The sequence below is a fragment of the Bufo gargarizans genome, chromosome 3, assembly GCF_014858855.1.
Source record: "Bufo gargarizans isolate SCDJY-AF-19 chromosome 3, ASM1485885v1, whole genome shotgun sequence".
NCBI classification, from domain to species: domain Eukaryota; kingdom Metazoa; phylum Chordata; class Amphibia; order Anura; family Bufonidae; genus Bufo; species Bufo gargarizans.
The window spans coordinates 157,615,365-157,632,933 of NC_058082.1; the positions used below are offsets into that span (position 1 = coordinate 157,615,365).

Sequence of the window (17,569 nt, forward strand, 5' to 3'; positions counted from 1 at the left end):
GTCACCAATTGGGCGAATATAGACATGGAGTTGTTCTGTCGCCACTTCGCGGGTCTCAGGGCACCGTCCTGCGCAGGGTGCCAGTCCATCTTCCATTCCATGGACTGGTGTCCGAACGCGGTCAACCCTGTCCAGGATAGGTCCCTGCCTGGTCCCTCAGGTCTCCAACTGGGCACCCCCGGAGTGGACAAACTGGGCAGGCCCATCGTGTACCTGGGCAAGTCCCAGGTCTGTAACAACTACAACATGAACGGTTGCGGTTTCAACAGTTGCAGGGCCCTCCATGTCTGCTCCCAGTGCTTCAGGGCTCACCCGCGTTCCGCCTGTCCCAAGAGGTCGGCAAAGCAGCTATGACTAGCCGACATTGACCTTGACCTCCTTGGAATCCTTCTGCAGGACCACCCCGATTGGGGGTTTGTGCAATTCTTGCTATCCGGTTTCACAGAAGGATTTCACACGGGCCTCATCGCCCTGCCGCAGACGTCTTGGGAGGGCGGCAACCTGAGGTCGGCTTCTGAAGACCCGGCAGCAGTGGAGGAGTTGCTCCAAGCGGAAGTCGACAAAGGGTTCCTAATTGGTCCGTTTGAGTCGATACCATTTTCTTCCTGGCGCATCAACCCCATTGGTCTGGTGTCCAAAAAAAATACAAATAAAAAAAGGTTAATATACGACCTGTCCGCGCCTCATGCCTCTGCCGTCCCCAGTCTGAACTCGCTCATCCCATCCGAGGAATTCTCCATCAAATATTCCTCTATAGACGAAGCGATCAAAGAGATAGTAAACTCCGGCAGGGGCTCCTGGTTGGCGAAAGCAGACATCTCTGACGCTTTCAAGCTTCTCCCCGTCAAACCGTACTTATGGGGTTACTACGGGCTTCAATGGGCCAATCGTTATTATTTTGCAAACAGGCTCACGTTTGGGTCAAAGAGTAGCCCTTGGTTGTTCGACCAATTTGCCAAGGCCCTGCACTGGATCCTCGTTCACCATGGCGGATTACCTTCGGTCATCCACTACCTCGATGACTTTCTGGTCATCGAGGGTCCACAAGGCGGGTCGGGCAACCTGGCTACTCTTCTCCAGATTTTTTCCTGTCTGCAGGTCCCGATAGCCCATGCAAAGACTGAGGGCCCCGCCCATCGGGTGACGTTCCTCGGTATCACCCTGGATTCCATCCGGATGGAGGCCAGCCTCCCGGGGGAAAAACTGACGAGTTGCCGTGCGGCAATTTCCCACGCCTTGTCCGTGGGCTATCTGTCTAGGGTGGAGCTCCAGTCCCTGCTGGGGCGTTTCAACTTCGCCTCTAGAATTATGCCCCAGGGCAGGGCTTTCACCTCCAGGTTGCTCCAGCTCCTGCCTTCGGCTCCTGACCAGAGCAGCATCGTCCACTTGGACAGCCATGCCAGGGCGGACTTGGCCATGTGGTCCCTGTTTCTATCCTCCTGGAACGGGATCTCCCTTTTTGTACCGTCATGGGCACCGTCATACCCCACCGTTTTCTCGGACGCCGCTGCTTCCCGGGGGTATGCCGCTATTTTTGGGTCCCATTGGATGGCTGGCCAGTGGCCCGTAGAAATCTGGTCAGTCGCCGAAAATCTGAATTCATCTTCCCTCCTGGAGCTCTACCCCATCGTGGCGGCAGCCCAGGTATGGGGTCATCGCTGGGCGAACACACCAGTGATGTTCATCACCGATAATCAAGCGTTGGTGGACATCATCACAAAAGGTCGGGCTAAACCCCCCAGGATCATGTCCCTCATGCGCAGACTAGTTTGGCTCTCCCTCACTCATAATTTCCATGTGTTCTGCAGTCATATCCCGGGGGTCGAGAACGTGGCGGCAGATGCCCTGTCCCGATTTAATTTCCCCCTCTTTTTTCAGGTGCTGCCAGGAGCGGACCCCGTGGGGTTCCCCCTTCCGGTTTTCCAGTCTCTAGTGATGGACTAGAGTCCCTCCTTGCCCACGCCAGGAACCTGGTTCAGCACTCCCTCTCCTCCAATACCGTCAGGAACTACCGAGCCGGCCTCAAGGTCTACGAAGATTTCGCCAGGTCCCACCCGCAAGGTGGCTTGGACGATGTCTCCTACACCCTGGCGTTCATAGCCCACTGTCACCGCAACCTTAGGCTGGCATTCAACACCATCAAGCTGTACCTAGCGGGGGTACAGCACTGCGCTATGCTTCATAACCCAAATGGAGGTTCCATCTTTTCAGTGCAAGCAGTTAAAGCTGCCCTTAGGGGGATCCAGAAGTGCGAGGTCGTTCCTCCCACCCGTAGGCAGCCTGTCTCCGGCGAGATGTTCAGGCGACTCTCGTCCGCGCTGGATGGTCTTCCTTTTGGCTACTCTCATAGTTTGATCATCAAGGCGGCTATGTATCTCGGGTTTTACGGGTTTCTCAGGCCAGGTGAGTTCACCAGCACCTCCCCTAAACAGCAGGGGTTGCAGGTGCGACAGTTGGCCTGGGCCCATGACCATTTTGTCCTCTGGCTCCCTTCCACGAAGGCCAATCAGCATGGTCCACCCTCGGAGGTCAGGTTCTTTACAACCTCCAACGATTGGTGCCCAGTCATGGTCCTCCGTCAACTGCTAGCCCTGTTGCAGGATGCCTCCCCAGAGGCCCCGCTGCTTCCTTGGCGTGGGGGGCCCCTGACGTCAATCCAGTTCGTGTCCCACATTAGATCACTGGCCTCAGGTCTCGGTTATGACCCACTGGCCTTCACAGGTCACTCGCTCCGCATCGGGGCCGCGTCCTCAGCGTCAAAAAACGGGGTCCCGGCGCACGTGATTAAATGCATGGGGAGGTGGCGCTCTTCTTGCTTCACGAGATACATCCCGAACCCGCATGTAGAGATTTCCCAGGCATTCTGTAACCTTGCTCTCTGAGGCAATTAAAGGCATTAAAGACTTCCGTCACTACTCTGCTCTCCTCGTTATTTTTGCCCACTACTAGGCTTACCCTCGCTCCTGGCTTCCGGCACAACACAGCCAGCTAGGTCAGGGGAAGCGCTTCACCCACTCGTCACAGTTAAGCCTCTCCCATAAGTGGAAGGCTGAAAAGTCAGCCTGAATTTGTGGGAGGGGCATCTTACCTTTTTAAGCCCCAGCCTCCAGCTCCTCAGGGCGCTTCTGTTCACACCCACCCACCCCCCCTGTTCTCAAACACTCCCCTTAGGGTACGTCCACTACTAGGCTTACCCTCGCTCCTGGCTTCCGGCACAACACAGCCAGCTAGGTCAGGGGAAGCGCTTCACCCACTCGTCACAGTTAAGCCTCTCCCATAAGTGAATTTAGCCTGTGACACTATGATATAATCTATATTTTTTTCTTGATGCAACTAAATGGAATTTTATTGTGATTAAAAAAAGTTAAGCAGCTACTGGTGCAATTGACCAAATATATTGTTTAATTTTACTGAGTGGCCTTTTAATGTATTTCTTCACTGCTCAGCTGTTTCGCATGTGTAAGAATATTGAGATGCGGCACACTTAGTGAATATTCCATTTCGCTTACTGACACTCAAGCGCACATTCTGAAATGCAAGTAATATAATGATGGCAATTTATTAGACTGAGAGCTAGTCTGATGGGTGATATTGAAGGAGAATAACGACCTGTTATCCAGTAAGCCATTACTTATTCTTGTTTGTTTATAATTTATCATTATATGTCACTGAGTATTAGTAATTTTCTGAAGTTTTAGAAAACATTTTTAAATGTGATCTATCACCAGCTCTCAGAATACTAACTGTATGCATTATACATACAGTCAGGTCCATAAATATTGGGACATCGACACAATTCTAACATTTTTGGCTCTATACACCACCACAATGGATTTAAATCGAAACAAATAAAATGTGCTTTAACTGCAGACTTAGCTTTAATTTGAGGGTATTTACATCCAAATCAGGTGAACAGTGTAGGAATTACAACAGTTTGCATATGTGCCTCCCACTTGTTAGGGAACCAAAAGTAATTGGACAATTGGCTTCTCAGCTGTTCCATGTCAGGTGTGTGTTATTCCCTCATTATCCCAATTACAATGAGCAGATAAAAGGTCCAGAGTTAATTTAAAGTGTGCTATTTGCATTTGGAATCTGTTGCTGTCAACTCTCAAGATGAGTTCCAAAGAGCTGTCACTATCAGTGAAGCAAGCCATCATTAGGCTGATAAAACAAAACACCATCTTCTAAAACTTTTCTCTCCTTGAAACACTAGGCCGCACATGAGGGTGAGGGTGCTGGCGGGGTGTCATGAAACTGTCCCAGGCCTTGCAGAGTGTTACCTTGTCTCTGTTGGAACTGCTGTGTGTTCCCCTCGTCTCTCCTCCTTGGTTGCCCAAGGAACTATGTACTTTGCTGCCAGCGTTGTCAGCTGGAAATTTTTGGAGCAATTTTTCCACAAGGACCTTCTTGTATTGCACCATTTTGCTAGTCCTCTTCACCACAGGAATGAGAGATGAGGAATTATCTTTGTAGAGGGGGGAAGGGTGAACAACCAGTAATCGGTGTTGACCAAAATGCGTATAACGCGAGGGTCATAGGAAAGGCAGCATAACATAAAGTCAGCCATGAGTCCCAAGACTTTGCTGTTCTCATCAGGAGGATGACTCTCAACCTACTCATCCTCTTCCACCTCTTTGGCCCATCCACGCTGAACAGATGGAATAAATCTGCTATGGGTACTGCCCTCTGTAGCGGAGGCAACCGTCTCCTGCTCCTCCTCCTCCTCATCATCCAATTCGTGCTGAGAAGACGAACGAAGGGTGATCTGGCTATCACCCTGTGTACTGTCTTCCCCCATTTCCACCTCTTCCACATGCAAAGCGTCCGCCTTCATTGTGAGCAGCAAGCGTTTTAGTAGACACAGAAGTGGGATGGTTACGCTGAGGCTTTATGTGTTGATTCCTCAAAGTTGCATAAAGCCTCACAGAGGTCAGACATCCATGCTCACTCATCGCTTGTGAAGAGCGGAAGCTGACTGGAAAAGCAATGATCATGTTGCAGCTGGTATTTCACTACTGCCCTCTGCTGCTCACAATGCCTGGCCAACATGTGGAATGTGAAGTTCCAGTGAGTACTCATGTTGCACAACAGTCAGTGAGCTGGCAATTGCAAGCGCTCCTGCAGCATTGCCAGACCAGCGGCAGATGTAGATGACTTTCGGAAATGGGCACACACGTGGTGCACCTTCACCAGTAGCTCAGAAAAAATTGGGGTAGGTTTTGAGAAACTGCTGAACCACTAAGTTGAACACGTGGACTAGGCATGGTGTGAGCTTGCCAAGCTCCAAAGCCGCCACCAAATTACGTCCATTATCAGACACAACCATGCCTTGGTTGAGTGGCAAGAGCCAATAACTGCCTTGGTCAGGGCTCGGGTGATGTTACGGGACACATGCTGGTGTAAGGCGGGGACGGCACACCAGGAAAAATTGTGGCAGCTGGGGATTGAGTAATGAGTAATTGAGTAATGAGGGATGGCCACCGCCATCAGGCAGTGCAAAGCCTTGGTGTCCACAAGCCTAAATGGCAACATTTCCAGGGCCAGCAATTTGGAAAGGTGCGCATTTAGTGCTGTGGCCTGTGGGTGGGTGGCTGGGTATTCAAAGGCCTGGGGTATGGACATCTGTACGCTGCGCTGGGACACAGAAGTGGATGTAGTAGATGATGGGGCTTGCGAAGGTCTAGGTGCAGGGAGGGATGCATCCGGGCCTGCATCTTGGACATTGGACATTTTCTACATACACAAAAGACTCATTACTCTCAAATGTTGTTCACAAATCTGTCTAAATCTGTGTTAGTGAGCACTTCTCCTTTGCCGAGATAATCCATCACACCTCACAGGTGTGGCATATCAAGATGCTGATTAGACAGCTTGAATATTGCACAGGTGTGCCTTAGACTGCCCACAATAAAAATCCACTCTGAAATGTGCAGTTTGAACACAGAGCACAATGCCACAGATGTTGCAACGTTTGAGGGAGTGTGCAATTGTCATGCTGACTGCAGGAATGTCTACAAGAGCTGTTGCCCATGAAATGAATGTTCGTTTCTCTACCATAAGCTATCTCCAAAGGAGTTTCAGAGAATTGGGCAGTACATCCAACCGGCCTCACAACTGCAGACCATGTGTAACCACACCAGCCCAGGACCTCCACATCCAGCATGTTCACCTCCATGATCGTCTGAGATCAGCCACCCGGACAGCTGCAGCAACAATCGGTTTGCATAACCATAGAATTCCAAACTGTCATAAACCGTCTCAGGGAAGCTCATCTTCATGCTCGTCCTCATCCGGGTCTGGATGCTGACTGCAGTTTGTCGTCGTACCCGACTTGAGTGGGCAAATTCTATGGCATCTGGCACGTTGGAGAGGCGTTCTTTTCACGGATGAGTCCCGGTTTTCACTGTTCAGGGCAGATGGCAGACGTGGTATAATAGATGCAGTGTATTTATATTTATATATATATATATACACTGCATCTATTATACCTCGTACCACTTATATCAGCATACTGCTGTATATACTATATATCTGTACATATTGCATCTATAATACTGTGTAATATATGCAGTGTGTATATATATATATATATATATATATATACAGACAGCTATAATAGGTATAATAGATGCAGTGTGTACAGAAATATATGGTCAGTTATACATTATAGTCACTGTGTGTGAGGTACATGAGGCAGTCGTCACTGTAACTGTCTAAAGTATTATACATGAGTGAGCAATGAGTAAAAACAGAGCATGGGTGGGGGGCAAATGAAAAGGAAAGTGGAGGACCTCCTCTTACCACTCCATTCCAGTCTGTATGGATCAATGCAGAGCTGATTGTGAACTTCTAATACTTGCTATTAGGGGTTGAAGGATCTGTGATGATGTAATCACAGGTCCTGGCAGATGTACCTTTCAAACCTGGGAACTACACCATTTTTGGTGCAGTTCCTTTGCTAGATCCTGCAGGACCTGTGATGTTGCAGATGATGTCATCACAGGTCCTGACAGATGCACTGTTCTAACCTGGGAACTCCACTTCACACTGTGCAGTTCCATTACATGACCTGTGATGACATCATCAAAGGTCTTTTAGCCTTAGGAAGATAGACGGGAGCAATTAGGGGGCGGGGCCTTCCTCCACTGTGGGCCATCCAAAGCCGATTCGCTAAAAACTTCATTGTAATACTGTACAGAGTTCCCGCTCAATACAGTTTTAGAATGTATTGGCAAGGTATCACTATGAATCGTACCCGAGTTCGGTACCAAGGTTTTTCACAGTAATAATTAATTCTCGAATGTATTACACAGAGTCTCGGGTAACTTCGTGAAGTAATAACTTCGGCTCATCGGAGCCAATACATTCTAATACTGTACGGAGAGGGAACTCCATATAGTATTACAGCAAAGTTTTTTTGCGAATCGACTTTCGATGTACCATCCGAAGTCGATTGCCTCATCCCTAGTTAGTATATAAAATGAGAATGCTTGGGCTGAGAGAAAATGTCTGTATGTGGATAACTGGCTCAGTGAAAGAAAACAGAGGGTGGTTATTAATAGTGCACACTCAGATTAGGTGACTGTCACTAGAAGCGTACCACAGGGGTCAGTATTGGACCCTCTTCTCTTCAATATATTTATTGATGATCTTGTAGAAGGCTTGCATAGTAAAATATCAAGGTTTGCAGATGACACTAAACTGTGTAAAGTAATTAACACGAAAGAGGACAGTATACTGCTGCAGATGGATCTGGCTATGTTGGAGGTTTGGGCAGAGAAGTGGCAGATGAGGTTTAACACTGACAAATGTAAGGTTATACACATGGGAAGGAATTATGCAAGTCACTATTACATACTGTGACACAGTAAGAGGTTTGGTCTGGGAAAACAGGTATTTTCCTCCCAGAGTTCAAATACCGGACCGGATTTTAAGTGCCGTTCCGGGTTTTGCCAGCACTTGGCTGTCATTAAATAGGCAACTGGGCTCAGAAGTCATGTCTCTGTGTTGGGATCTGGGAGCCTTGTGTCTAGATGAAGGCTTTCTACCTGTTTGGCGTGAAAACAGGTTGGTGCTGCTATGCTCAAGGACTCTTTGAGGCAGAATTGCTGCATGGTGTGAATTACCACCAACACCACAAGGTGACTTTTTGCTTGTTTATGACTGCTTGTTTTGTCACTTGCCTAAAGTGTGAATAAAACACTGAACTGTTTGATACAAAGAACTTGTTGTTGCCTCTACACTGCATCCGCTAATCCTGTCTACAAGCAAAACCCCACAATACTAAATGGTAAAACACTGGGTAACACTGACATGGAAAAGGACTTAGGCATTTTGGTGAACCGCAAACTAAGCTGTAGAAACCAATGTCAGGCAGCTGCTGCCAAGGCCAATAAGATAATAGGTTGCATCAAAAGGGGCATAGATGCATGTGATGAGAACATAGTCCTGCCACTTTACAACTCACTAGTCAGACCACACATGTAGTACTGTGTACAGTTCTGGGCTCTTGTTAACAAGACAGACATAGCAGAGCTGGAGAGAGTTCAGAGAAGGACAACTGAAGTAATAACTGGGTGGACTACAGTACCCAGAAAGATTGTCTGGGACCCGCACCTACAATGCAAACGAAGTGGGGAAAAGAACGGAGGGTGCGCTGCGCATGCGCCCTCCATTCATTTCTATGGGGCCACCGAAAATAGCTGAGCCTATTCCCGTCTGCCCCATAGAAATGAATTGGAGCAGGGGCCATTTACTTCTATGGGAGCAGCGGGAAGCAGCGCTTGGTGGTGGACGGACCCCGGGAAATCTGGGGTCCTCCAGCCACAGCTATCCCTGCTCCGTTCTCGTTATAGGTATGGGTTCCAGAGAAGGAAACCGCACCTATCAGACGATGGGGGCATATCCTAGCGATATGCCCCCATTGTCTGTGATGGCAATACCCCTTTCAGTTTAGAAAAAACACGACTGAGGGGAGATCTAATAACTATGTATAAATATATCAGGGGTCAGTACAGAGATCTATCCCATCATTGATTTATTCCCAGAACTATGACGGGGAGACATCCTCTGCATCTAGAGGAAAGGAAGGGTTGTACACAAACATAGAAGAGGAATCCTTTCTGTAAGAGCAATGAGACTGGAGCTCTCTGCCTGAGGAGGTGGTGAAGGTGCACTCACTACACAAATTCAAGAGGGGCCTGGATGTATTTCTGTATTTCTTGTGTAATAATATACAGGTTATAGTTATTCGATTTCTGGAGAGGTCGTTGATCCAGGGAGTTATTCTGATTGCCTGATTGGAGTCGGGAAGGAATTTTTTTCCCCTAAAGGAAAATTGGGTTCTACTTCACAGTTGTTGGTTTTTTTGCCTTCCTCAGGATCAACTTGCAGAATGACATGCTGAACTAGATGGACAGATGTCTTTTTTCAGCCTTACAAACTATTCTACTATGTTAGTTTGGTGGCATATTGGGCAGCGCTGCTGCTCAGAGGTTAGCACTAGTGCCTTTGTGGTGCTGGGGTCCTAGGTTTGAATCCAACCAAGGACAGCATCTGCATGGAGTTTATATGTTCTCTCTGTGTTTGCGTGGGTTTCCTCTGTGTACTCTGCTTTCTTCCCACACTCCAACATACTAATAGGAACACAGTGCCAGTTTACTGAAGAAGAATGTCCACACGACCCTGAAAGGATTTTTTTTTTCTTTATTGTAATTCTTTTTTTTTGGGGGGGGGGGGGGGTCCCTAATTGGCTCACAGACTTACAGACAGGCTGTATGAGCCAAACAGTGCTGCGTCAGGCTAGGAGGTGCCCTTGCAGAATCTCATTCTTTGTTGGGCTGTAAATGAAGGTGGATGAGTCCATGCAATGCCTGTACACTGTCCCTAAGACCATTTTCTGTCAGTCACAATCAAGTTTCAGTTCTACTGCATGGGACAGTGAAGGGAAAGGCTAGAAAGAAGAATATTTGTGTAGAATAGGGAAATGCAGGGAAAGCTTTCAGCCAGGTAGTGTGAAATGAGGAGCTGAGGCTGGGTGTGCCTGGCAGTACATGTATTATACATGTGCAACATGTGTCCTAAAATACTAGATACTAATGTGTGCCAAAGCGTCTTGAGACAGTTAAAATTTTTGGGTTTGCAAAATATAACAATACTAGTGTGCACAGTGTGTGTTAAATTACAATATTGTTTTAAATCTGAGTGAAAATGTAATATACTAGACCAAAATCAATGTCAGGGCATCTCCAGACAGTTCAAGTTTTTTTGTTTTGCGAAATATAGCTATACTAGCTATCCGTCGACAACGAATCCCATTATCGAATATTATCGATAACGTTGATTAATCGTTGCAGCCCTACAGTGAATAAATTAAGAGAGGGGCGGCGCTGGGATCCAGGATTCGGGGCGTTGCAGCACAGGGGGGAGCGAAGGACTACTTCCTTCTCCCCTGTGTTGCCTTAAACCCAGCGTATAAGAAGGTCCTGGCTCCCACAGGCCTTGGCACAGCCTGCTCCTTCTCCAGACTGGAAGCCCTGATTAAGGAGCTCAGCCCACATTTACCTGAGCTCCTCAGCTGGCTGCTAATTATCTTAATTACCAGCCTAGCTGCTGCAGACAGTGGGAAAACCTATTTTCCCAGTCTTTCTTGTTCTCACCCAGCTTCCTCTGGGTGAGATACAGCATTTTAATGGCCCTGTGGCAGCTTCACTGCCACACAGGGCACCTACAGCCAGTTTTTATTTTGTTTTGCAAAAAATAGCAATAAAAGTGTGCTATGTGTGTCTTACAAAACAGAGAGTAGTGTTTTAAATTCCTTAGTGAAAAGGAGAAATACTAAGTCAAAATGCGTGTCAAGGCATCTCCAGACCAGGGGGGTTGCTAGGCTAAAACATTTGGGGCCTGGGCCCCTGATGTTTTGTCCCAGGCCCCGAATGTACTGCCTGCCACATAGATCCAACTGTATTGCCATCCTGAGGACGGCAATAAATTGAATCTAATGCCCTGCAAGATCTGAAGGACCTGTGATGACATTACAGGTCATGTGATCAGTGCAGAAGGCAGGGGTTGAGAAGGACCTGCGATGATGTCGCCATCATGTGACCAGTGCAGGAGATGAGGGCATTCAGTAGTGAGGAGGAAAAGTCCTGGAGAAGAAGCTGTAGTGAGGTCTGCACATGAGAGGTAAGTGAAGGGAGAAGAAGAGCAAAGCTGGGAGTTGTGGTTATTTACTGTAACTTGGACTGCATGTTAGGGCTGACGGAAGGGATGTTATTATCATGGGACTAAATGTTCAGGGGTGATGTTATTTACATGAGGCTGCATGTTGAAGGCAGCTGTGGGGGGGGTTGATGTTATTTACATGGGACTGCATGTTGGAGGTAGCTGTGGGAGGGAGTGATTATATTTACATGGGACTGTATGTTGAAGGCGGCTGTGGGAGGGGGAGATGTTATTGACATGGGACTGTATGTTGGAGGAGGCTGGGGAGGGGCTGATGTTATTTGAATAAGGGTCTTATAGATTCGCCTTATTTTTACCAAGAGCACTATGGGCAGCTTGTTACTACTGAGGGAACTGTAGAGAGTTTTATTACCACTGGGCGAACAATAGGGGGTCCTTATTTGTACTGGGGGCTCTGTGAGGGCATAATTAATAAAGGAGGGCTCTTCTACTAATGGGGGCACTCTTGGGGAGCATTATCATTGTTGGGGGCACAGTAGGGGCAGTATTACTAATGAGGGTACTCTAGAAGGGAATTACTATTGGTGGTACTTGGAGGAGCACTATTACTATGGGGGTGCTATCTGTATGGCACTCATTTTTCTTCCGGATTGTATTTTGGGGTTTTGGGGAGCACAGCGAGCAGCAGGATGAAATGTGAGGAAAGGATAGAAATGTGAGGAACCTAAGATGTCTGTGTGTCACACTCTGCAGAGACAAGGTGCGGCTGAAAGAAGTTGTCTGGACCGAGTGAAGGAGATGATGACAGAGAAGATCTACATCAGAGGAGACGTCACCTGGGAGGCCCTGGATATGAAAGGTATGTGCTGCTGTATAGGGAGTACAGTAAAATGCAGTGTGTGCGGGGTGGGTCGACTTTCACACTAGCGGTAACCTTCTCCGGCAGGCTTTTCCGGCGGGGGAACAGCCTGCCGGATCCGTGCTACCGCTAGTGCACCATGCCGCTGGAAGTCCGCTCCGGCTCCATTCACTATAAGCATGCTGCAGTTTTATTCCAGCCGCCTCTCGGCATGTTTGCCATGCTGTGGCTGAACCTCCAGTCCGCCCCCATTATAGTAAATAGGGCCGGAGCGGACTTTCGGCGGAACGGTGCCCTAGCGGTAGCACAGATCTGGCAGGCTGTTCCCCCACCGGAACACCCTTACAGAAGAAGACTACCTCAAGTGTGAAAGTAGCCTTAGAGAAATGGGCCATAATTATTGGGGCTTGGGCCCCAGATCTTTTGAGACCTTAGCAACGCCCCTGCTCAAGACAGTTAAAAAAATGTTGTTGGGGGAAATATAGCTATGCTAGTGTGGAATGTGTGTATTACAATACAGAGGGTAGCATTTAAATCTCTCAGTGAAAACGTGAACTACTAGACTAAAATCTGTGACAGGGCATCTCCAAACAGTTCCGTTTTTTGTTTTGCAAAATATAGCAATATGAGTGCACAACATGTGTCTTACAATACAGAGGGTAGCGTTTTTATTCTCTGAGTAAAAAAGTAAAGTACTAGACCAAAATCTGTTTCAGGACATTTTCTGTATCAAACTGTTAAACTTTTTTTTTGTTTTGTTTTGCAAAACATAGCAATACAAGTGTGCAACATCTGTCTTAAAATACAGAGAGTAGCTGTCACGTATTAATGTGGGAGGGAACACCACACTGACAACAAGAGGAAAGGGAAAAGGAACTAGGCCTTAAAGCTAGGGAAAGGGAAACAGACACCACCTACGGAAACCCTAATCCTAGCCCTGACACCTATCCGTATGAACGGACCTTAAAGGTAGGATTGTTCGTACACTGGACCTAAGACCCTGGAAACACTGAATTACCCTGGAGCAGTGTGTGGGCTTGAGACGGCCTGTTCCTTCCAATATTAAGGAACCAGCGTCTCCCTGAGGCCTAGTAACAAAAGACAGAGGGTAAACAACAAAATATAAAAGGGAAGTAACACTTAAGTTCTGAAGTTAATGGACGTGCAGGAACTCAGAAGAGGACCACACACCAACACTTCCAATACCAAACTCAAGCTATCAACCGATGATGATGTGTGAAGCCAGACTAAATAGAGGAGTTGGAATGACCACTAGGCTACACCTGAGACAAGAGATGTGGTCATTGCCAGCAACAACACTAACAAGTGAAACCTAAGAGGCTGTCAGACCACATCATGTGCAGCCAGCCTCTATATACTAAATAGAAGTACAGTACCACAGTGCTGCCCAGATACAATGTAACATAGAGGGGACACAGCTGAGAGTTTTAATAATAAAGTAATGGTCTAAGAAGACAATATTAGTGACCAATAATAAAAGTTATGTTTTAGACAGGAAATGAACATATGTTAAAAGGAGGCAATTAGCAGTCTTTGACTAATTGTAAAATTATTCCTTGAGCCTCTCCATATGTTTGGGTAAAATTTTGTCAAAACAATCTTGATTCTTACCTCGCCAAGCTGCTAGTGGTGTAGTCGCTGCTGTACCAGTTAGTACAGTTTGCTGCTCCCAAAAAGCCATCCTTACCTTGCACTCTCACGTGGCAAAGAATGTGGGCTACTTGCGATTCTTCCTGTGCAGCAAGGTGCATGCCCCAGTGGAAACCTGGAGCAGGTGATACAGGCAGTGACAGTACAAGTCTTTCATGGCCCAGTACATGTCTTTCAATTTGATTTGCGGCAGCGGCCTGGCACATGGCAAAAAGGCAGGGTGCTTTTGACCCGCCCCCCACGATTGTGTCAGCCTGGCTTCCACACCAAACACCTATCCTCCTCCAATTCCTCCTCCATGAACATTCTCCTGTCCCCAACAGCTGCAGGGCACAACGTCGCTTCCACTCTCTCTCCTTCCTATCACATGTGTAAAACCTTTTAAAACACCCAATAAAAGGTTTTACACACTATCGCCTTCCGGTCATGGTTTTGCGACTACCAGCTATCATCCAAAAGTCGGACTCAATCAGTCCACCTGCTCTTCTCCTTGTGCTCCTTAGCCAATTTGGTTGGCACTGACCTCCACTGCTTTACTACAAACGCTCACTGGAGTTGTGCCCAATTTTCCAAAACATTAAAAGGTGAGCATATTACATCTCCATTTGAGGAACTTTGCACCCTAACATGTTCACCCTATGAGCATCTGTTCTTGTTGGCCATTCATTGCTGTCCTATCACATATATCAGTTACTAATGTACATCAAGCAGCAAACATCCTGCTTGCTGTCACCAAGGACAGACTGTGAATTTAACGGTTATCCAAAGTTAAAAACATGCGGATCAAAACATCCAGGGACGGGGGAGCAGCCAATAGCAGTATGTGATGGGGACGAGCCTCCCTAGCATCGAGGGTGATGCTAGGGAGGCTCATCCCCATCATGGACTCCTATTGCAGTAGGTGGGGCCAGCAGTAACTTAGTGCAGCACAAAATACTGCCCCAGCAAAACCAAATACTATAGTGCAGCATAAAATGCTGCCGCGCGCATCGCAGTATTCTATTGTATCACTGTCCAGAAGAAGGTGATATAGTGGAATTCAGGAGGGCGTCTGTGGATGCCGGCCTAGGGCACAAGTGCCTGATGCTCCTAGCATTAATTAATGCTAACAGCATAAGATCATTATGTACCCAGCTAACAGCCATAAGGAGGGCTTGGGTGGCTCCCTAGTCATTGGCCCACCAGGAAGTTTCCCTGTAGGGTCTATGGCTAGTCTGCCCCTGGCAGTTACGTCACTGACTCCAACTCGGAGAGGTGGTCATCAATAATAGCAATAATAGCAAAATTGTGGCTGCTCGGAACCTCAGGGAAATAGCACATGCTCCCTGCATGGTGCACGTCATTAACCTAGTTGTGCAATGCTTTTTTTTAAAAGTACACTGGCTTGCACAAGGTCCTGGCTATGTTCAGGAGATTGTCCTCACATTTCAGTAACTCTTAACTGGCGAGGAATGCTCTCCTGAACTTGCAGTGACAGAACAGTCTGCCGCTATATCACGTATTCTGCAACGTTCCAATTTACTGGAATGCAACATTGTAAATGCTAGAGCACCTATACGAACAGCAGAAAGCCTAGAATGAGGTTGTCATGCACTAGACAGCCTCAGCAGGAAGCAAGCAGGTGTCTTAAGGTCAGGCAGTGGCAACTCATCCGAGATGCCTGAGGCCAACAGGCAAGAGGCCACAATGTTTGTCAGCAGGGACAACTAGGACATGAACGATCTCACCCCATCTCCCATAGTTATCTTAGATCAGACGCTGATATGCATGCAGCAGGGGATGACAGTGGAAGAAGGACATCTAACGCATCTTGTTGTCGGCCCTGTAGCTATTAGGGACTCACAAGGTGGAAAAGGATGAGGCGCTTCCACTGGAGGAGGAGTCGAAGGTGGAGGAGCAGGAAGATGATGATAACCATGGCACCGGCCACGACACTCAATCATCTCAGTGGGGGGCATATCTGGAAAGACTTGGCCCCATGGGCACACTGGCCACAGTGGCGACCTGTATGTTCACTTGCTTACACAATGACAGACATATCATTGACATGAAGCAGTCTGAAGATTACTGGATAGCCATGCTTTTAGATCCTCACTATCAAAGCAAAATGGGGGAATGTTTCCCTCCCTTAGAAAGGGAGGACAAATTACATTATTACCAGAAAACACTGCGTGTGTGCAGCATACCACAGCTTTCGGCAAGCAGATTCCTGCCTCCAGTGTGTCTGAACGGAGCAGCAGTAGCAAGTTCAGTTTACACAACATGATGGAGCAGTTTTTAACATGAGGTAAATAAGCTGAGAGCTTCCACCTCAATGCCCAGGCTTAGGCCTACATACACTCAGGCCTGTCTCTGGTGTCAAGGGTGCACCTCGCCTTTGTGCTGCCTGAGGCAAAAATTCAGATGGCACCCCCTCCCCATCATGCTAAGTTCTCAACCTAACCCCTTCCCTCCTAACATTACAAAAAGTAATACAAAACATACAGAGTAATACAGCGCCACATACCTCTTACATCCAGTGACGTCTCCTCTGATGTAGATGCTCTCTTTCCTCATGTTCTCCATTCGAACCAGACTGCCGTGATGATTTCTTTCAGCTATCTCTTGTCTCTGCAGAGTTTGACAATAAGGCACCATGGTTGCCTACTTTTCCATCCCATCCTGCCAACTCCCTGCCCGCTGTCCTCTCCAATACTATACTGCAGAAGCAGCTATTCCCCTGAAAATACTATTACCACACAGATAGTGCCCCCTTCAATAATTATTGTCACACAGATCCCTGAAAAAATAACTCTGCCCAGCAAATAGTGCATCTGACAGTAATAGTGCCGTAAACATAGTGTCCCCCAAATATAATACACCCTTATAATGTGTGCCAGTGCAAAAATGCGCCCCTTATATTATTATATTAAGTGCCTGTGCCAAAATTTCCTCCTTAACCACCTCCCGACCGCTGTACGCACCGATGCGTCCGGGAGGTGGTTGTTTAGTTCCTCCTGGACGCATCGGCGCGTCCTCTCGCGAGACGCGAGATTTCCTGTGAACGCGCGCACGCAGGCGCGCGCGCTCACAGGAACAGAAGGTAAGCGAGTGGATCTCCAGCCTGCCAGCGGCGATCGCTCGCTGGCAGGCTGGAGATCCGAATTTTTTAACCCCTAACAGGTATATTAGACGCTGTTTTCATAACAGCGTCTAATATACCTCCTACCTGGTCCTCTGGTGGTCCCTTTTGTTAGGATCGACCACCAGAGGACACAGGTAGGTCAGTACAGTCCCACCAAACACCACACTACACTACACTACACCCCCCACCCCCCCCCCGTCACTTATTAACCCCTTATAAACCCCTGATCACCCCATATAAACTCCCTGATCACCCCCCTGTCATTGATCACCGCCCTGTCATTGATCACCCCCCTGTCAGGCTCCATTCAGACGTCTGCATGATTTTTACGGATCCGATCCATGTATCCATGGATCCGTAAAAATCATGCGGACGTCTGAATGGAGCCTTACAGGGGGGTGATCAATGACAGGCGGGTGATCACCCATATACACTCCCTGATCACCCCCTGTCATTGATCACCCCCCTGTCATTGATCACCCCCCTGTAAGGCTCCATTCAGACGTCCGCATGATTTTTACGGATCCGATCCATGTATCCATGGATCCGTAAAAATCATGCGGACGTCTGAATGGAGCCTTACAGGGGGGTGATCAATGACAGGCGGGTGATCACCCATATACACTCCCTGATCACCCCCTGTCATTGATCACCCCCCTGTAAGGCTCCATTCAGACGTCCGCATGATTTTTACGGATCCGATCCATGTATCCATGGATCCGTAAAAA

General features: G+C 47.8%; 1 protein-coding gene across 1 annotated transcript in view; it reads left to right on the plus strand.

Moving 5' to 3' along the window:
• Window positions 1-1,469: 1,469 nt before the first annotated feature.
• ESYT1 (extended synaptotagmin 1) overlaps window positions 1,470-17,569 on the plus strand; it is a 149,402-nt gene continuing 133,302 nt past the window's right edge. The window contains exons 1-2 of the mRNA XM_044285525.1: window positions 1,470-1,644; window positions 1,879-2,403. Coding sequence (XP_044141460.1) covers window positions 1,470-1,644; window positions 1,879-2,403 — 700 coding nt within the window. The remainder of the gene's footprint in view (window positions 1,645-1,878; window positions 2,404-17,569) is intronic.